The sequence below is a fragment of the Capricornis sumatraensis genome, chromosome 4 (assembly GCF_032405125.1).
Source record: "Capricornis sumatraensis isolate serow.1 chromosome 4, serow.2, whole genome shotgun sequence".
Classification (NCBI taxonomy): Eukaryota; Metazoa; Chordata; class Mammalia; order Artiodactyla; family Bovidae; genus Capricornis; species Capricornis sumatraensis.
Genome location: NC_091072.1, coordinates 162,489,658 through 162,510,772, shown reverse-complemented (window position 1 = coordinate 162,510,772; position 21,115 = coordinate 162,489,658). Strand labels below are relative to the sequence as shown.

General features: G+C 62.1%; 1 protein-coding gene across 1 annotated transcript in view; it reads right to left on the bottom strand.

Moving 5' to 3' along the window:
• TAFA5 (TAFA chemokine like family member 5) overlaps window positions 1-21,115 on the bottom strand; it is a 158,302-nt gene that overhangs the window by 39,572 nt on the left and 97,615 nt on the right. Inside the window, exon 2 of the mRNA XM_068971565.1 lies at window positions 9,562-9,711. Within this exon, the coding sequence (XP_068827666.1) occupies window positions 9,562-9,711 (150 nt within the window). The remainder of the gene's footprint in view (window positions 1-9,561; window positions 9,712-21,115) is intronic.

The following is a 21,115-nucleotide window of genomic DNA, read 5'->3' as shown; positions in this document are numbered from 1 at the left end:
CTCTTCAAGAAAATTAGAGATACCAAGGGAATATTTCATGCAAAGATGGGCTCAATAAAGGACAGAAATGGTATGGATCTAAGAGAAGCAGAAGATATTAAGAAGAGGTGGCAAGACTACACAGAAGAACTGTACAAAAAAGATCTTCATGACTCGGATAATCACAATGGTGTGATCACTCACTTAGAGCCAGACACCCTGGAATGTGAAGTCAAGTGGGCCTTAGAAAGCATCACTACCAACAAAGCTAGTGGAGGTGACGGAATTCCATTTGAGCTGTTTCAAATCCTGAAAGATAATGCTGTGAAAGTGCTGCACTCAATATGCCAGCAAATTTGGAAAACTCAGCAGTAGCCACAGGACTGGAAAAGGTCAGTTTTCATTCCCATCCCAAAGAAAGGCAATGCCAAAGAATGCTCAAACTACTGCACAATTGTACTCATCTCACATGCTAGTAAAGTAATGCTCGAAATTCTCCAAGCCAGGCTTCAGCAATGCGTGAACTGTGAACTTCCTGATGTTCAAGCTGGTTTTAGAAAAGGCAGAGGAACCAGAGATCAAATTGCCAAGATCTGTTGGCTCATCGAAAAAGCAAGAGAGTTCCAGAAAAACATCTATTTCTGCTTCATTGACTATGCCAAAGCCTTTGACTGTGTGGATCACAATAAACTGTGGAAAATTCTGAAAGAGATGGGAATACCAGACCACTTGACCTGCCTCTTGAGAAATCTGTATGCAGGTCAGGAAGCAACAGTTAGAACTGGACATGGAACAACAGACTGGTTCCAAATAGGAAAAGGAGTACGTCAAGGCTGTATATTGTCACCCTGCTTATTTAACTTCTATGCAGAGTACATCATGAGAAACGCTGGGCTGGAGGAAGCACAAGCTGGAATCAAGATTGCTGGGAAAAATATCAATAACCTCAAATATGCAGATGACACCACCCTTATGGCAGAAAGTGAACAGGAACTAAAAAGCCTCTTGATGAAAGTGAAAGAGGAGAGTGGAAAAGTTGGCTTAAAGCTCAACATTCAGAAAACGAAGAGCATGGCATCCAGTCCCATCACTTCATGGGAAATAGATGGGAAAACGGTGGAAACAGTGTCAGACTTTATTTTGGGGGGCTCCAAAATCACTGCAGATGGTGGCTGCAGCCATGAAATTAAAAGACGCTTACTCCTTGGAAGAAAAGTTATGACCAACCTAGACAGTATATTCAAAAGCAGAGACTTTACTTTGCCGACTAAGGTCCATCTAGATAAGGCTATGGTTTTTCCTGTGGTCATGTATGGATGTGAGATTTGGACTGTGAAGAAAGCTGAGCGCCGAAGAATTGATGCTTTTGAACTGTGGTGTTGGAGAAGACTCTTGAGAGTCCCTTGGACTGCAAGGAGATCCAACCAGTCCATTCTGAAGGAGATCAGCCTTGGGATTTCTTTGGAAGGAATGATGCTAAAGCTGAAACTCCAGTACTTTGGCCACCTCATGAGAAGAGTTGACTCATTGGAAAAGACTCTGATGCTGGGAGGGATTGGGGGCAGGAGGAGAAGGGGACGATCGAGGATGAGATGGCTGGATGTCATCACGGACTCGATGGACGTGAGTCTGAGTGATCTCCGAGAGATGGTGATGGACAGGGAGGCCTGGCGTGCTGCGATTCATGGGGTCGCAAAGAGTCGGACACGACTGAGCGACTGAACTGAACTGAAGTGAACTGAACTGAGTGTGCACTGGTTTGTTTCTATCCTGTTTCATTTGTTTCCGTTCTAATTTTTATTATTTTCTTCCTTCTACTTGATTTGGGTTTAGATTGCTCTTTTTTAGAGTCTTAAGGTAAGTATCTTTCTTTGGTATCTCTCTTTTTAGTATCATTTATGTACAGGTAAATTTAAGTAACTAACTTTGTGATAATGGCTGTGCAGGGCAGTCAGCTGACAACACTTTTGAATATGTAGCACACAGCCCTCGAGGGTCGCTGCAGCCTGCTGGGCGCAGCGCGGGGTGGGGCTTGCAGGCGCCAGACGGCAAGTGACCCAGGTAAGGAAGCGCGGTGCTGGGCCTCCGATCACCTCTGCTGTCCATCTGCCCACAGCTCAGACAGCTGAGCCAGCTGGAGGCCACACAGCGGCCCAGGACGCACAGGCAGGGCTTGAAACGCACACCAGAACTCACTTATCTCAGTATTATAAGACATGACAGCTTTCCCCCCAAAACTGGGGGCTGCTGTCCACTCTGCACGTCCCCTTCAGAGAGAGCAGGTCCTGGGTCTGCACAGGGATGGACATGGATGTGGGGTGGCCACTCATGGACGCCTCCTGTTACAGGGCCTCCAGGGCCATGGAGTGTGGCCGCCTCCCTGGATCACAGGCCCAGCTCCTCCAGGAAGCCTTCCTGGATTTTCCCTGCCACATCTGCCCGGTTCAGCCTCCCTCAGGTTTGTGCTGCCCCATACTGCCCCCTCCTTTCATCTCACGCCTCTGCCTCTGGGCCCCACCTGAGCGCCCCTGCACTGACGCCGGGGAGAAGCGAGGTGATCCAGAGGGCTGGGTGCTGAAACGCCAAGGCTCCAGCCTGATGGAGAACCCAGGGTCCGTCCGGCCTCTCGAGTAGGGGCCTCCTGCTGGGCCTCTGGGTCCTCCCTGAGGCGGCCCTGGCCCCACTCCCAGCCCTCTCCTGGGGATTTCCAGCCACTCCCAGCTTCTCTGTCCTTCTCAGCTCCCCCTCTTCTTCACCAGCATCTGAGTGACCTCACATGTGCTTCCCTTTTGCTTCTCAGCGGCTCAGCCCCATCCTGGCCTCCTGCCCCTTCTCGGGCCGCGATCGGGGCTGCTGACCACACTGCTCTTCGCACAGTGGGCCGGAGTGACCGGGGGGCAGGGGGAGGTGCGCGGCCCAGGCTCCGCTGGACCTAACACAGAGCACTTCTGCGCTTGCACGCTCTCTGCAAGTCTGTTTCCCAGCTCCGTGCTTTGTACCACATCCTGCAAGACAGACGCTGGGCCCTGCCTTCAGTCTGAGGAACGGTGGTCTACACTCGCATCCCCCCCAGACCTTCTCTGACCTGAGCTCCAACGAGCTGGGCTGCAGTGCAGCCCTCGTCCGCACCCCTGACCCTCACCTCTTGGGGGTTGGTGGTGCCAGTGCCGCCCTGTGGTACAAGTCTGCCAGGCACCCCCTCCCAGCTCACCCTGTTCATCTGCTCTGTTCACGTGTGGCGGGTGGAGTCACACAGCTCACAGTTCACGACTCAAAAGCGCACAGAGCCGTGTGTCCCTCATGCCAGTCTTAACCTTAGTGGTTCAGACAGGAAAGAGTCTGGCTGTAATCCGCGTTCGATCCCTGGGTCGAAGATCCCCTGCAGAAGGGAATGGCAACCCACTGCAGTATTCTTGCCTGGAGAATCCCACAGGACAGAGGACGTCATGGACTCCACAGGGTAGCAAAGAGTCGGACACGACTGAGCGACTAACACTTTCACTTTCACCCCCCAACCCCCCCAAAAGAAGCCCCATCCCCTCACCCGTCACTCCCCAGCCCCCCCGCAGCCAAGGACCAGCCCCTTGACTCCGAATCTGCCTGTTCTGGAAACTCCGCGTGCGTGGAATCACACCCCACGTGCCCTTGGGGTCTGGCTTCCTCACTGAGCAGGGCTTTCCAGGTTGGTCCACACCGAGCCTGTGTCACACCTGACTCTTTTCTATGGCTCAGTAACATTCGTTTATGGACACACTGTGCTCAGTTGACCCGTTTTTCCACTAACAGGCTGTTTCCGCTTTTTGACCGTTATGGTGAAGGCTACTGTGAATGAGTGTGGACAAGCTTCTGAGTCGCCGGCTGCAAATTGGCATTTGTCATTGACCTCTACAAGGATTAAATCATGAGCTGCTGCAGCTGCTGACTTTCAACAACCCCCAGAATGAGCTCAGGGTGGAGATCAGGAAGGGGGTGCTCCGTGTCCTGGGAAAAAACTGGCAGAACCGGTCTTCAGATAGTCAGGCATTTTCAGGAGGTTTTATGAGCCCAAGTCTTGCATATCCTTGGGCTTCCCTGGTGGCGCAGAGGGTAAAGCGTCTGCCTACAATGCAGGAGACCTGGGTTCGATCCCTGGGTTAGGAAGATCCCCTGGAGAAGGAAATGGCAACCCACTTCAGTACTCTTGCCTGGAGAATCCCATGGAGGCAGGAGCCTGGTAGGCTACTAGTCCATGGGGTTGCAAAGAGTCGGAAACGACTGGGCGACTTCTCTTCCACTTTCTTTCAGAAAAGCACTATAATCCTTCCTGGTGATGCTTGCTCTTCATGACCAGCAGAAACCTTCTGTAAAACATGTGCTTGGTCGCATGTACTCTGCTTTCACCAAAATCACACAAATCCTGGCCTTCCCCTCTACCTCTTTGGAGCAAACGGCTTCTGGAAGCTAGCTGAGGGGCTGTCTCCCAGGCTGCGGTCCTCATTTTGCCCCAAATAAAACTCAGCTCACAGCCGTCAAGGTGTGTACCTGCTGCAGCTGACACAGTGGATGTGTTTTCATTCCTCCCGGAGAAAGAACTGGGATTCCCCTGAGAGTTGGGCTGTCAGCTCACAGGACAGCTCTTGTTTAATCAAGCCCATTCTTCCAAAGCAGCTGCTTCCCGTCACCTCCCGGCACTGGCGTATGAGGCTGATTACCCACATCCTTGGCAACACTTGCGATCACCTGAGGCCCGACTGCAGCCACGCTGTGGGGTGTGCGGGGTGTCTCACTGTGCATTTGACGTGCAGCTTCCTGCTGACTCACGGTGGCTGGCGTCTTTTCAGGGGCTTATTAGCTATTCACGTCCATCTTCTCTGAAGAAGTGTCTACTCAGATCCTTTGACAATTTTCAAAAAATTGTGTTAACTGTCTTCTCATTTTTGAGTGGTAGGAGTTCTTTACATGTTCTGGATAAAAGTCCCTTATGAGGTCCACAATTTGCAAACGTTTCCTCCCGTTCTGTGGGCTGTCTTTTCACTTTCTCAGTGGGATCCTCTGAAGCCCCAGCACTTTCCCTCTGGACGACGCCTCATCTAATCGCTCTTTCTCTTGCTGCTTGTCCTGCTGCTGTCGTACATGAGGATCTTTGGCAAAACCCAAAGTCACAAAGAGTCCGCTCAGCGTCCCGCTACAAGTTCTGCCGTCTTAGCCCTTGGACGCTGAGGACTGTGATCCACCTTGAGGTTGTTGGCACACGTGGCGTGGGGCGGGCAGCTGACTTCATTCTTCTGCACGTGGAAATCCAGATGTCCCGGTGCCGCCGGTTGAAAAGACTTCTCTTTCCCCATTGAGCGGTCTTGGCGCCCGTGTCGAAAATCAGCTGGAGTGCCGGGAGGGCTCATTTCTGGGCCCTTGACTCCTTGCATGTGCCCATGAGGAGCCTCCTGGGGCTCCATCCTGGAGCCTCTTCTGGGTCTTCACTTGATCCCGAACCACAGCAGCCGTCTGTGCCCAGGCCCCTCCCAAGCTCTCCTCCCGACTCCACGTCTGTGCAGAGCCCCTCAAGGCCACGTCCGGGACCCTCATGCCTTTAAGCTGCTGGGAAGGGTGCCAATGGGCACAGGTGGTTGCTGAGGCTGGTGCAGCCACCGAGCACGGGCCTCGGAGCCCCACCCGTCCTCCCACTCTGAGGAGCTGCGATGCTCTACCCCGACTCGTGGCGGCACAGGCAGGCACAGCAGGTGAGCGCGCACGAGGCCCAGGGCCACGGCTCTCCAGCCCACGCCCTGGACCCCGCCTCCCAGGCCCCCTGGGAAGGAAAGGCGCACGACGTGGCCTGGCCCTAACGTTGAGGCACGTGACCCGGAGGCGTCCATCCCCTGCTCGGGAGCACAGGGCGTGGTGCCTGGCGGACAGGTGGGCTCCTGGCAGGGGCAGTGGGCAGCGGCATTGGCCTAGGGGCCCTGCAGGGCCTTTGGAGAGCTTGGCCGGGGACCCTGCCCAGGCCGCGCCAGCCCCAGCTACGACCTCCTGCCCAGGGCCACAGTGGCCCTCACAAGAGGCCTGCCCACTGCCACCCACAAGGCTCTGGGGTCCCCGCTGGGCCTGACCTGAGACTCTTAGCCTCACACCCCTGACGGCTGAGGCAGCGCTGCTTCTGAAAGCACCTCCGCTCTCCCGACTGCGGGCCCGGCCCGGGCACCACGGTGCTTCCTCTGCTTTATTCCCTTCAGAAGAGTTTCAGGAGAATTCAGCCAGTGGGGCAGGACCTCTCTTTATGAGGAAAGAGGCCAGTTCAGGGAGGCGGGCTGCTCGAGGACGGACAGCCTGCTGTGTGCTGGGCGGGGTGCGGCTTGGGGACCCGGCCTCGGTGCTCTCAGGGGTGCTGCAGGGCATCGGGACCACCGGGGAACCTGCCGGGGCGGGGCCCCCGGAGCCTCCGGGGCCAGCAGTGCAGCAGGACGCGGAGCCCACCAGAGGGGGGTTGCCGCTCTGTATCCGGGCGGGGACGGTGGGTTTGTTTGCGTGAGAACCTCTTTCCCTGAAGGTCCCATGAGTGGGAGCGAGCCCAGCCAGGTGCCCTGGGTCATCTGCATTCAGGGTGGCGGGGAGGGGGCGGTGGTTTCAGTTTGTCGGGAAACATGTCGGGAAACACTTCAGGCTCTGACACACGGCCAGGAGCTCCCGTCTGACCACCAGCCCCTGCCCCCCCACCGCCCCGGCTCCTTTCACAGAGATGCTCTCGTGGTGAGCTCCTATCCACCCTTCAGTACCCTCTCAAATGGTCCCTCGGAGACGCGGCTTTGCCAAGGCCATACACAGGAAGAGATGGCTGTACTCTGGGGTTCCACAGCCTGGACCCCAGCCCCTCAGCACCACAGGTACTAGGTCCTGGACACCCTAAGAGACAATTTCCCTTCCAGCTCGCCTCCCTCCAGGAGCAAACACCTTCTCTGATTGAATGAGTGTGTGAATGAATGCTGCTAATAAATAAGTGAACAGAGGCAGCTGGGCTCTGGTACTTTAAGGCCCCGTGTTTACTGAACATGGGGGGTGGGGTCAGCACAAGCCGTCCCTCGCAGTTTAAGCCCACTCACACCAAACTCCAATCCCACCCCCCACAACACACACACACGCAGAGCCTTTCCTCTTCACTGACGCAATCCATAGGTGAGGAAACTTATTATGCACACAGAGTAGGCAAACAGAAAAGCAAAAATTAAATTAGACGGCAGCCTGGAGATGCCCACTGCGCGAAAAAATGCCAGCTAACTGGTTTGCGTGGCCTCCCCTGCAAACGGCTGGGTTTAATTTGGGGCTCTGGGACCCGGCTCCTGAGGCGCGGGGAGCTCGCCGGAGACGGGTGAGGACGCGGTTTCGGATGAGCAGACCCGGATTCAATTAGTAATCAGTTCTGACCCGACTCCCCAGTAGGCGCACAGAGCTAACGAGCAGAGGGGAAGGAAGCGGGGCCGTGAGCTCCTGCCAGGCCTGTGCCTGCTCGTCCCTGCCTCCCGGCCGGGAAGAATTCATCAACGCCAGCCAGAAGGCACTAGAAGGCGCTCTGGCCGCCTGGAGTTACAGGAGCTGCAGACACACAGGATGCGGGGACTCAGCCCAGCTCGCGGGGGTCACTACGATCCACCCGGGACCCGAGGGGCTGACCAGGTCCAGGGTTGGCACAGCAGCCTTGCAGAAGCCAGGCCTGTCCTCCTGGAGGAGCCCTGGTGATTGTTTCGGAGAAACAAAGGCAAGGATGCAAGCACCACGCACGAACACCCGGCTGCTCAGTCACAGCCTGTCCATGGGACGCTGATGGGTAGACGCTCAACAAAGACATACCCGGCTTCTTAGAGACCAAACCAGCTCCAGACCCTTGGAGGGCGCCAGCAGCCCCGGCAGCACCCTGCCACTCGCTCCAGCCCCGGACGGCAGGTCCTGACCCTCCAGGTGCCCCAGACACGCCCAGGGGGCCCTTCTGGACTAGCGGCCGTGGCCACAGGCCTGAGGGAAGCAGGGTGGGTGCTGGGGCTGGGGGGTGGTCCCAGAGCCCCGTGTGCCCCCAGGGAGCTTCTGGACACCCCAGGCTCTGCGGGTGAGGACCATGCAGCCAAAGGCACCGGGGCCTGGACCGGTGAGCCCTCACCCAGGGCTTCCCTGTCCTGCTGGAGGCCTGGTGGGGCCACAGCTCCAGGCTCCAGGCCCTGAGCAGAGTCGCCGCCCGGCCAGGTCCCTGACAGTCCTTGGAGAGGCTGCTGCTGACCTGCTGGGCTCCTGAGTCAGCCCGTCCCTGGCATGGGGCTCATGGCCCTGCTGATCTCTTCCTTGGGGGCTTTTCTCACTGTGGGGGCTGCCCTGGGACCCGCCTGCTCCTTAGAGAGCACCCCCTCACTGGGATGACACATCCCCCTTCCCAATGCAGGCCTGCCCCCACTGCTGGTGAGCTCCTGGCCTCGGTGCCCAGAGCTCGCCTGTGTCTGCATGCCTGTCACCTCTCCGTCACCTTCACCACCATCCCCTGTAGGCACAGTGGGCCTCCTTATGCCCTGGGTCAGAGCAAAGGAGGGCTCCGGGCAGAGGCAGGAGACTGAACCAGGGGGCCTCCCCGCACCCCGGGTCAGAGCAGGGGGTGGGGGGGCACCACTCCGGGCGGAGGCAGCAGACTAAACCAGGGGGCCGGGACCCCAGAGCCCACTCAGAGGCCCAGGGGAGCCAGGGCTCAGTCGGAACAGCCCAGGTCTAAGTCCAGCTCCGGTGACCCCACTGCCCCGCGGGATGGACCAGCTGATACCTTGGAGCCGGCCTCACGGACTGCCGTGACTGCGTCTCCCCCAGTTCCCTGCAGAACCAAGGCCCCCACACCCTGCGCGGAGCCACCCATCCTGAAGAACCTAGACCAACACAGCAGGCCCCAGGAGCCCCCAGCCCACCAGAAGAGGGGGTCTGCCCTGCCAGAGGCACGGGGCCGGCGGGGCACCTGGCTCCCACGGCCACTGCGGCCTCTGCCCTCCCAGCTCGCCCACCGCCCCGCCTCCGGCTGGTATCGTCACCAGACCCCTGCTAGGCCACCGCATCGGCCTCGGAATGCCCAGGCCTCTTGCTGGGCCCCCTGGGTCAGCGCCCCACGCCCCACACAGCGCCCACGGCATCCCCTGCACCAGGGGGTGCACCCATGTTGGTGCCTGATGGAAGCTGAGGGGCTCCTCTCTCTGTGGAGTCCGAGGATGGTCCCCAAGGCAAGGATGTTAATAGGACGCGTCTCGTCCCCCCGACGGCTCAGCCTCTGGAGAACTGCCAGCCCACCTCCAGAGCGCGTCGGCTATCCCAGGATCCTGGGAACCTGCTGCCCGCCAGGCCCGAGGGCGGCAGCAGCCTCACAAGCATCTGGGCCCCCCACCCCATGGCAGCACCTCAGACCGCTCCGCCCACAGCCAGCCTGACCAGCCAAGGAACGCCCTCAGGCCACGTGGGGATCACGGTGCCCCAGCCTCCACGCCCATAGGCAGCCCAAGGTGCCTGCTGGGGGTCCTGTTCAGTGAGCAGGGGGCCCAGGCGGAACATCCTGGACAGCCTTGGGGCAGGCGCTGGGGGGCCCTGGGCTCTTACCGTCCACGCAGGCGGGCCGGGCTCGGGTGGTGCCCGCGATCTGCCCCTTTCTGCAGGCACAGCGGGCCGTCTGCCGGGCGATCGTCCTCCGCGGCTGGCTGCTGTCGCGGTCCAGCGTCACAATCTCACAGGTACCGGCGGCCAGCTGACCTGCAAGAGACGCACAGGCGAGCTGAGCGGACACGCCCCGGGGACCAGCCCACATGGTGCCCACGCGGCGCCCGCCACACCGAGCCCACCCCATGAAGAGGAGCCAGCGCAGCGGGGGGATGGAGGCCGCTCCCTGAGGGACGTCCGAACCGCTGCCAGCGATGCCATGAGCCCGGCCCTGTGAACGCCGACGCGCGCACAGGGGACCCCAGTGCCTTAGCCGTTCACGCGGTGACAAGACGTTAACTGTGGCCAGTCTCGGTCCCAGCCAGAAAGGAAGGAGGGAAGGGACTGACCCCCGCTCCCGAGTCAGGAGCAGGGTTGCGAGGAGCTCAGTGATGGGGGCCCAGGCTGACCTGGAGCTGGGGATCCAGCCCAGACCCTCTCCCAGGACCTCTGGGGGCTGCGCCGGCTGCCACTCCATCAGGGAGAGCAGGCCGCACGTGCTAACCTCCAAGCCAGGCCGCCCAGGGTCCCCTCTCTGCCCTTGGTGGGCACACACCTATTCACGCGCGTGCTCGTGAACTGCACAGACACACATAGTTACACAGCAGGTGCAAACACACGCACTCCACATGCCTGGCGCGTGCACACGGAGGACAGCTCACATGTATATAGGACTGAGGTGTGAACACGCCAGGGACGAGAGGCTCACAGACCCTGAGCCACACAGACGTGCGCGTGCCCACACACACCCCCGCCAGGGAGAGCAGGCATTGCCCTGAGAAGCCGGCGTGGCTAGTATCCCAGCCGCAGGGCCTGACCCCGTAAATCACGATGCTCTGAGCAGTCACACCGGGTAGGGTGGCCCAGCCGCTTGCTCCACCACCCCACGGAGGCCGCACTCCAGGCACCGCAGAACTCCTGGTGACCCCTCCTCACCATGGGCCAATCCCGCCCCGACACGTGGCCATAGCCTCCACCAGGGCGTCCACTCACTCTCATTCCCTCAGCAAACAATAAGCACCTACTGTATGCCACTTCCCGCGTGGCCCTGGGACCACTGTGCGAGAAAGCGGGCGGGACACGGCGAGGGGCCCTCCCAGCTGGGGGACACGGCGCCCTACAGATCCCAGTCTGCCCCACGAGCTCGGTAGGGAGATGGGTCGGGGTGCACGCCGCGGCTCACAAGGGAACCACAAGGAGGTGACACCCAGGAGAGGGGCCCCACCTGCAGGGGCGGGGGGTGGCAGAGTCCACTCTGCAGGGGACCAGCTGGTGGCCTCCAGCCCCAGGGGCCCTTCTGATGCACTGCGTCACCTCTGGTCCCTTCCTCCAAGCAGCCCACTGCACTGACCCATCCTGCCTTTTTGTCCCTGAGGTCACCTCCAGGTCCCCAGCCCAGCCTGGGGCCAGGTCCCGGGCAGCATCACACGAGCTGGCAGGACAGAGTGCCCAGAGCAGCCACCAGCTCCGTCAGCCCAGAGCTGCCCTGGCTGGGGGAAGCTGCACCTGGGTGTGACCTCACACTCAGGAGGCCCAGGGCCGTCTGCATTGCCCGGCCCTGGGCTTGAAGGGGGCTGTGTGCAGTGACCGCAAGCCAGCCACCCGGGGCCCATGGTGGGCAGCTCACGGGGCCACACAGGCACAGGAGGAGGGGCGTGGGGCCCTGGGCACCTCCTCCCCGACTGTTGGGACCCCCCCGCTTCCTGAGCAGAGCCCCTTCTCAGGCCGACACTGCACAGCCTCCTGAGGCTGAGGCTGCAGCAGCAAGTTGAACCTGCTTGAGCTAGTTACCTACAAAATTATAGACAACACCAGGACTGGGGTGAAACCACACAGACAGATGTGGACATCAGTCGGCAGACCCACGGAGGCAGCAGGGATGCGTCCTGGGAGGATGAGGAGGCCGAGTCTGGTGACAGGCGGGGCACAGCCTGCAGGGCGTGGTCACAGGGGCTCACGCGAGGACGCAGGTTTGCCGGCCGGCCTGCACCACCCTGTGCAGTCGGCTGTGGGGCGGGCTCTGTCCAGCTGTTATTTAAGCTCCTCAGGGCTGCTCTGCTGTCCCCAGCCCTCACTGCGGCCCACCCGGGCCCCAGCCACCTCTGGCCGACACCAGCAGCTGGCAGAGCCCCGCATCTCCTGGGGTCCCAAGCCCTGGTCGCTAACTAACGGAGCAACCACCCGACCAGCCACACACCTGCCACCCAAGCCGTGACCTGACCAGGGTCTGGCCTCGGCAGCCCAGCGTGGGAAACCCCTGCCCTGGGCACCTCACACCTCCGGGTCTTGGACCCTCACCGCAAGGGGGTGGCTGGGGAAGACCACCGGCAGGGGCTGGAGAGGGTTTCCACATCCGTGCGCCCAGCCCCGGGCGGCCGTCAGCCTGACCATCACCCCCACCTGCTGCCATGACCTTGGACCACGGCCCATGGGGCTGGGGGAGGGGAGGCCAAGGCCACCAGCCGCCCCACCCCAACTCCTCTGCACAGGCACCCACGCAGAAAGGAGGCTGAGAGCAGGGCCGTGGGCAGCGGTCTGTGTCCGGGGCCGTAAAGAGCCGTCACAGGCTGGGGGCCAACCCCCCGGAGCTTTCGCTGGCATCCTGGGGCTGCACGTCTGAAACCGTGGCATCGGCAGGACGGCCCTGGCGAGGTGGGGACCGTGCTGCTCCCCGGGGCCCGGGGCCGTCCTTGCCTCGCAGCCACATAGGCCCCACGTCTGCCCCAATGTCATAAGGCCTCCCTACATCCTGCTCTACTCATGAGGTCACTGGGCACTTGGTGAGGGTTCACTTAACAAGGTCAGGACTTCCCTCGTGGCTCTGATGGTAAAGCGTCTGCCTGCGATGCGGGAGACCTGGGTTCAATCTCTGGGTCGGGAAGATCCCCTGGAGAAGGAAATGGCAACTCACTCCAGTACTGTTGCCTGGGAAATCCCATGGATGGAGGAGCCTGGTAGGCTACAATCCATGGGATCGCAAAGAATCGGACACGACTGAGCGACTTCACTTCACTAACAACCTCATCTTAGCTTGACCACAGATGCAAAGACCCTATTCCCAAATGCAACCATCTTCACAGGGATCAGGGCCACCTGAATGTATTTTCAGAGACGCCATCAACCTATAAAACAAAGGGAACTCTCCTGAGTGTAGAAAAGCCCGAGGGGAACGGGCTGGCCTGGGATCCGTGAGCACACACTTCGTGTGCCTTCGGGAGACCACAGGGCTGGTTTATTGACTTATTCCCAGTGCACCCAGAGGGCACACACCCTTCGGCTGTCTGTACCAGCTCTCTCTGCTGCCCTGCCAGCTGCCCTGGGGTCTCCAGCCCTTTTTTTTCACCACTGGATTTCACGTTGGGGGTTGGCTATCTGCAGACTTGGATTCCGTCCGCTAGCCTTCACCCCAGCTTTCGTGTGAGCCTCACCCTACACTGAGCCCATCTGCCCTGCTGGGCTGGGTTCAGATCTCGTCCCTGACAGACCCCTGGAGAACCTCATGAAAAAACGCTCAAAGCCTGCTGCCTCGCCCCTGGCTCCACTACCCCCCGATGACGCTGGCAGGCAGCATGCACTGAGAGGCCAGGACTCCTGGAAGCAAGCAGCCCACGTGAAGGGCAAGGGGCAGGGACATGGTGGGCCAGGACCAGCACACGGGCCCAGCACAGAGGCTCCGAGAGACCGGAGGTGCTCGGGGGGACTTGCAAGAGGCGGCTCCGAGACCCCCGGCCACTGTTCCTGCACCCCCCACCCCCAACCCAGCATGGACCTGAGGCCCTCTGAGGCTCAAGGATGAGAGTGCCTGTGTGTACACATGCGTGTGCCCAAGGGTACAAGGGGTGACAGGCTGCTTCTGTGGAGACGGAAAGAAACAAGAGGCTTTGCTGGGAACCAGGCAGCAGCACAGTCTTTAACAAAGACCAGACGCCAGAGGGAAACGCAAGGAAAGGACGCTCATCCCCTAGGGACAGGCTGTCCTCCCGCAACGCCTCCCTGGGCCCCTGGATGGCGGCCGCAGTCAGGGTGCGCGTGGGGGTGTTGTGCTAACCCGCAGTTCTGCAGGCTGGATTTTTCCCCTGACACTCGGGACCTTACTCCAGGAAAAGAGCTGGCCACCCTACCCTGGACACTGTCACCTCTGCCTGCAGCTAGGGGTCCCCTGGGACAATCCGCTTGGGATGGGGGAGGGAGAGGCACCTCAGGAAAGACCAGGTCACTTCTCAGCCCCATCGTGGCCACTGACAAGGGAGGCAGCTTTGCGCAGCCTGGGGTGCAGATGCTCCGTGAGCTGCAGGGTGAGGGTCTGTGCAGGGACAGAGACAGTGGATGAGCCACAGCCACCAGGCATGGAGGCTGAGCCCAGGGAGGGAGCCCTGCTTGGGAGGAGCCCACCCTGCGGGGCTCACGGCCCTGTGGCCAAGTGATCCAGGCAGCTGAACGTGCCCCCAAGATCGGGGGCTGGGAACGCCCACCACCCTCGGGGCCCCAGGGGCTAGGAGCCCAGCCTTGCCCCTGCCGGCCACGGTGCTGGGCTGGATGGGTGAGAGCCGTGCCCAGCCCTCGATGACCCCACTGGGTGGTGCATGCCGTTCTCTTCCCTGTCTGCGCCAAGAGCTCACAGACATCATGCTCACGTCCACGGGACCCTGACTGGGTGCCTGGGGCTCGGGGAAGGGACGTTGGGGAACATTTCTGTGGACCAGGGCCCCCCCAGAGGCCTCCTGGTTCCCGGGATCGTGCAGGCTGTGGACAGTCACTGTCCTCTGGGCGTTCAAGGGCGTAGCCTCTGCTGCGATGTTCTGGCCGAGTGAGTCAGCTTGGCCAGGTGTCATTTAGTCCCTGAGCCAGAGCAGGCAGGATGCTGGACACCAGCCCCTCGATGTCCCCAGGATGGTCCCCAAAGCAGGGCGGCCACCACCCAGACCCCAAGCCCAGCCACCGGGTGGGCGGAGAGGTCCAAAGGCACGTGATGCGAAACTGCAGGTCAGGGGTCACTTCTCAGGGCCGGGAGCGCTGTGCACCCTGCTGGAGGTTTGGTGGGGGGGGCCGGTCCACGTGGAGAGGGCAGTCAAGGCCAGTCTGAGGGGCGAGGGCTCCGCAGTGCCTTGGCTGGTCCGGGTCCTCCCGGCAGCGCCTGCCCATCCGCCTCCGGAGCCCACGCCAGCTGCTGTACCAGACTCCGCCGACACCCGTCTAGGAGCGTGTCTGGCAGGATGGATTACAGGACAAAGGTTCAGGCTGCCTTAACGGGCACTCGAAGCCTCGAACGATCACGGACATCAGCTCGTGCCTGCATGAGGACGAAACCAGGGCAGACGAGGCGGCCAGCGGGGCCAGAGCTGACCACCGGCTGGGTCACCACTTGGCATGCGGTGGCGAGGAAGACCAGGGCCCGGGCAGATCCCCGACAGGAGGGAAGACCCGGGTAACGAGGCAGTTCTGCCCTTGGAGAGGGTCTGGGCGTGCTGGGGCTCTGGCTGTGGGGCCGGCCTTACGTCTCCAGTTACAGGAGTGGGCCCGGGAACTCCAGACCCTGACCCTGGTGGTGTGGGGTCCCAGAGGAGAGGGGGCCACGCCAGGGCCAGCGGTCAGACCCCAGCCTGCAGAGGAGAGGCTGCCAGCCACCCGTAACGGCCCAGAGACATGGCAGAGCAAGTGCCAGCCGGGCAGGCGCGACACCTGCCACTCCGCTCCAACTTGACCTTTCACCTCTGACCCTCGGTCCCACCGCCGGCCGCAGAGGCAGAGTCCGATGGTCCTGGCTACGTTGGGCGGTCAGTGCCCCCGCCCTGTCCTGCCCCAGTGACCCTGCCTGGCGCTGCTCCATCGGGGACTCGTCAGGAAGGGCAGGGTAATCGGGGGACAGGCCACGCTGACGGAGAGACGAGCCTCTGGGCTTGGAGCACGACACCCGCCTTCTCCCAGCTTAAAGACGAGCCTTTGAACAAGCTCACCCTGCCCTGTGGGTCAGCCCCTGGCCACTGCCATCAGCACACCAGGGAAGAATCATCTTGGCTTTCCCAGCAAAGCCTCCGATCGTATGCAAGCCCCCAGAGGCCCGCTGACCCGTCCCAGCTGGCTCCCCCGGTCGCCGCCCCTCCTGTCCACCGCCACATCCTCCCCGCCGCCCAGAACCTGGATGGGCTGGGACGAGAAGGGCAGGTGGTGGCCCCTCCTGTGGCCGGCGCGCCTTCTGGAACCTTCTGTGTGAGGAGCCCCCTGCGTGCCTTCCAGCCTGTCCCGCAGCCTCCAGAAACAGGAAGGGCCCCAGGGGAGCAGACAGAGGGAGGAGAGGGTCCCCTCACAGCCGCCAGCTCCAGGAGTGGCCTGGGCTTACAGACGCTCGCCCGGCAGGCCCTCCTGAGATGCTCACCTGGGCGCTCTGAGGGCCCGGCCTTTTCATCGGCAGGAAAGCAGGTGCAGGGGGGACCTGTGATACGAAGGGAAGAAGGCGGGCTGCGAGCCCAGCAGCAAAGCGGGTTTCCAGAGTTCCCCCCGGCAGTGCCATGGCAGCCCCCACGGTCAGCCAGTGTCCCGCCCCGAGCTGAGCCCCCCGCCCCCAGAGTGCTGGCTCACCCAGGCTCACAGAGAAGCTGCAGGGGTGCTGTGTGACCTGGGCTTGCAGAAGCCAGCACGGGCCATCAGGGACTGCCCCTGCTGTCTCCACCATGGCCGGCCAGCCACCTGCAGAGGATAGGGCGGCGCCCGGAGGCGGGATGCGTGTCCTTGGGATGTGAGATCGCAGAGCCGGCTGCCAACGGGGCCGTGGGACGGAAACGCAGGAGCCGATGGAGGCCCCCGAGATGCCCCTGCAGCTGCCACGTGGGGCGACGGACACTTCCCCCAGGAGCAGCTGTGGGTTCCCGGTTCTGGGCCCTCAGTCGGGCAGGGGAGGGTCATCAGAGGCAGCCCAGCCTGGGCTTGCAGAAGGCAGATGGCTCTAAGGTCGGCTGTGGGCGTGTGGGTCTGTGCTCCGCCCTGGAGAATGCTGGCTGGGGACCAGGTCCTCCAGGACTCACAGGCCCAGCACTGGCCCCTCCCCGCCTGCACCACTGGCCTTCCCAGGCCCCTGGCCTGCCCTCCCTGCCGTCAGAGCCCTGCTCCCCTCAGCCCTGCTCCCACGCGGGGCCCGGCCCACTCACAACCACAGGTCCCCGTGGTTGTGGGTGTGTACCCGGTCACCCCGCCCTCCAGCCCTCCCCCTCTAGCTGGGCGGGGGGGACGAGGCGGTCAGGGAGAACACTGGTGGCCACACAGCCCACTCCCCGTATGGGGACAGACTCCACAGGGGGTCGGGCGAGGCCTGCAGGTCAGAGCTGGACACGCCCCCCAGGCGCCCTGTGACCTCTCCATGGGAGGGGCCATCTGAGCCTGGAGTCCAGTGGCCTGGCCTCGCCAGGGGGGGCTCCAGGCACGTCCGGCGGGTGCTGTCCTCTGCCTCCTGGCCTGCACGCTGAGTGGGGCAGACCCCACTTCTCCACCCCACACCCCTGGTGAGCCCGCAGGGCCCATGTCGGGTAACAGCCTTGTCGGTCGGAGCAGACTCCTTGGGGAAAAGCAATGGACCCCTAGCGGTTAGGGTGATGAGGGTGGGCATAGGCCGTCCGCTGCTGTGGGCCTCCTCGCTAAGGCCACAGCCGCCTGACGGGCTCCAGGCCCACGGACAGCAAGACCCAGAACTCAGAAAAGGGGTTACAAACGACCCCATGTAGCCGGGAGAAACATGGTCCCAGAGAGTCCCGCGCCCTCAACCCTGGAGCCTCACACAGGCGAGCACTGCCTTAACTGGTGGAGATGTGAGCGAAGGTCCTGAGTGTGGCCGTAACGCTGGTGCCTGTGGCATCACAGGGTCCCTCTAAGGGGGCAGAGGGAGCCTGACTGCAGAGAGGGGAGGTCAGGTGATGCTGGGCTCGGGGGCTGGAGGAAGGAAGCAGCCATGAGCCACGGAATTAGGGAAACACAAGGGACAGACGCCCTCCTGGGGCCTCTGGGGGGACCCAGCCCTGCCTGCACCTTGACCTCGGCTCAGTGAGACCCATGTCCACTTGCGACCTGCAGGAGCACAAAAGAGTGTGGTGTGTTCACGCTGCAGCCCCGGCAAACAGGCCCTGGGACTGATGACTGGGGACCACGGAGGCTGGGCCCGGTGGGCAAGGCTGGCCGGCCGGGGGGAAGGGCCTCCAGATGCTGGTTCTGGAAGGCAGAGCCTGCAGTGAGTGGGCCAGTGAGTGTAGCCCACGTGGCCCCCACTCCGGGTTTTGCTGGGAGTGTCAGAGGCAGAGGAGCCCCACGTCTGGGTCCCGGAGAGCTCCCTCCCCAGCCTGGAGATGGTTCTGGGCCAGCTCCTTCCTGGAAAAGAGGGGAGGGGGTGTGGCCAGCCTCGCCCACAAGGACGGGTGTTGAGACGGAGCTGGTTTCCTGGGGCCACACACATGCGCAGGGCGGGAGCCCAGGCGGCCTGGCGGAGGGGCCAGCACCCCAGAAGTCTCCCTGGCAGGTCTCGGCCACAGCAACGGGGCTCAGCGGACCTTCAGAAGTGGCTGAGGCTCCGAGGGGCTGGTGAGGCGGCAGAGCGGGGTGGCCAGGGGCTGACCCTCCCGGATGTGCCCTAAGGCGGGCACGAGGCCCCTCCGTATTCCGAGTGTGGCCCTGGCTGGAGACTCTGCAGGGCTCCTGTCTGCCCCGCGCTCCCGCATCTTGCGGGGTCTACCTCACTTCTCTGGGTGTAACCTTCCCCCCCGGCAGGGCGGGCCGGTCCAGGGTCGGGTCCACGGCTCCCCGGTCTGGTCCTCAGCCTGGCTGCCTGGTTTCAGGCGGAGAAGCGGGGAGCGAGAGCCTGCTCCCCAGTAGACTGCACTTTCTGCCGACTGCCCCTCTGCCCCCCGAGCACCGCCTGCCTTCACGGACGGTGAAGGCGACCCAGCACGGCCACCGTTCTCCTTGAGGCAGCACGCACCGCCCCGAAACGCCCGTGACAAAGTGCCTGGCCAGTCCAGCTGGCTCCCGGTCAATTATCCCCACGAACGTGTCTGTTAATGAGGCGAGCGTGGCTGGCGGGTCCCCATGGCCCTGGGGGCCCGGCCCGAGCTGGACCGGAACGCTGTTGGCACAGCATCGTAAACATGGAGTAATTACGGCGCAGTTTACGACTTTGGAAAGGTCGATAAAAGGCACACAGCATCGCTCTGCATCGGAGCAGCCCAAGCCAGAGATGCCAGAAAACCAGGTAGACCCCTGCCTCGGGGCCCCACCCCGACAGGTCTTGCCCACCCACCCCCCACGGTGCCTTGCACCGGTCAGAGCCAAGCCTGGAGACGCCATGAGCCGTGGCCTCCCCTGCAGCCAGGAGCCCAGCACCGTCTTGCCAGCAGGGCCTCGGAGAGGCAGGCACCTGCTGTGTCAGCAGCACAGGGAAGACCTTGGCTGGGCCTCTGGGCTCCAGCCCCATCCCCACCCGGGTCCCCCGGGGCCCTCTCCTCGGGCAGGGTCTGGCCTCTCTTGGCCCCACGCCCTGCACCAGACAGGACACCCTGGGCTCGAAGGCGCCTGGAGCCCAGTGGAGTCACGGGGTCATGCTGGGCGATTCCCTGGATGGGGCTGGGCATCCAGCGGGGCCATCCAGACCATCATGGGTGAGAAGGGGCCCTGCAAGAGGTCCCTCTGTCCCACAAGTCCAAGACCCTGCGGCCCCTGCCCCTGCTCCTGGGACGCACCGTTGCTGTTCACAGTGACCGCCTCCGCCGCGACCAGGGGTGCTTCCGGCGGATGATGGGAGGAGAGGCTACTTGGGCCATGAGGTCCCCGTAGGGCGGTCTGCCCCTCCCATCCTGACTCAGAGCCTCTCCCCTGGGTCCTGGCCTCCAAGCGGACCGGCTCAGCCCGTGGGCCAGGCAGAGCCAAACTCCTTTTCCAAGAAGAGGAAACAGGGAAACAGGGGCCCAGCTGCCCCTGGAGCCTGGCCTCGGCGGCCTGTAGACGTGCTCCTGCTGTGTAGTGAGGCCCCTTCAAAGTCTCGGCTACTGGAGGAGAGTCCACAGGGTTCTGATGGATCCGGATGCTCAGCCAACCCCAGCTGCCTCCAGAATCAGGGTGTCCAGTGTGGCCCCAGCCACATCCATGTTTCAGGTCAGAGGTCGGAGCCTCTGGAGCACCTGCCCGGCCGGCTCCACAAAGACGGGAGAATCTGAGGACCCGGATTCTTGCTGCGGCCTGGGGAGCTGAGCAGCTGTCACAGCAGGGCCTCCAGCAGCCCAGGGACAGGCCCCGGGAGCCCGTCTTCCCCGCCTGAGCCCTGGGATCCAGTGGCCTTTGACCGGTGCCTGCTCCCAGGTCCCCACCTGCCACACAGCCCTCGCCACGGGTGTGCTGTTGTGCCCGCCTGCCAGGCACAGAGCAGGCACTGTCCACGGGCATGGACAGATGGGTGGCGGGTGGATGGGTGGATGGATGGATTGATGAGTGGGTGGATGGGTGGACGGATGGGTGGATGGATGATGGATTGTTGGACAGATGGATGGATGGATGGGTGAATGGGTGGATGGATGGATGGATGGGTGGATGGATGGATTGATGGACAGATGAACAGATAGGCGGATGCATGAGTGGATGGATGATGGATGGTTGGACAGATGGATGGACAGATTGATGAAAGGGTAGATGGATGGTTGAGTGGATGGATGAAGGATGGATGGACAGATGGATAGCTGGCTGATGGGTAGACGGATGGGTTGATGAGTGGCTGGATGGACAGAGGGAGGGAGGAAGGGGAAGCAGCTGACCATGAGGCTCTCTGAGGGTCCATTCTCTCTGACCGGGGCCTCAAGGCTGGAACAGTGTGGGGCTCCCAAGAATAGGCTCTGGATAAATAACCTGGCAGAACCAAGATCCAAACCCCACGGGCTGACTGTCTGGAGTCCCTGGCTTCCCTGAAAGGATGTCCACATGAAGGGCCGAGAATGCCAGCCGACCGACATGGGCAGCCACAGCCTTTGTGACTTGCACTTGGGGACTGGATTCAACTGTCCTCTGCAAGAACAACAGAGCCAAGCCAGGAGCCGAGGAGGTGGCCACAGCGGGTCCACTGTAGAGAGACATCAGAGGCGCCACCAAGCTACGTGCACTGACCGCGCACAGCGGCGAGGGCGGCGCTCCCCGGCAGCAGCGGGGGGCGAGGGGCCCTGCAGCAGGGCGGCACTTCAGAAAGGCAAGGGCGGGAGTCTGCGACAGGGCCTGGAAGGCTGGTCCAGACCCATCAGACAGATCCGTCTGCAACCTGGGCTTCGGGCTCAGCCGTGGCGTCTGTTCTTGGGGGGCCCTGAGCCAACAGTCACCAGACAGAATCCAGCCTCTGGTGCTGGTGCAGGCAGAGAGCAAGAGGACGAAGCGTCCCGGGCAGCAGTGCTGGGGTCAGAGACGGGGAGCAGGCCTCTCTCCGCTCGTCCTCCAGCCTGGCCGCCCC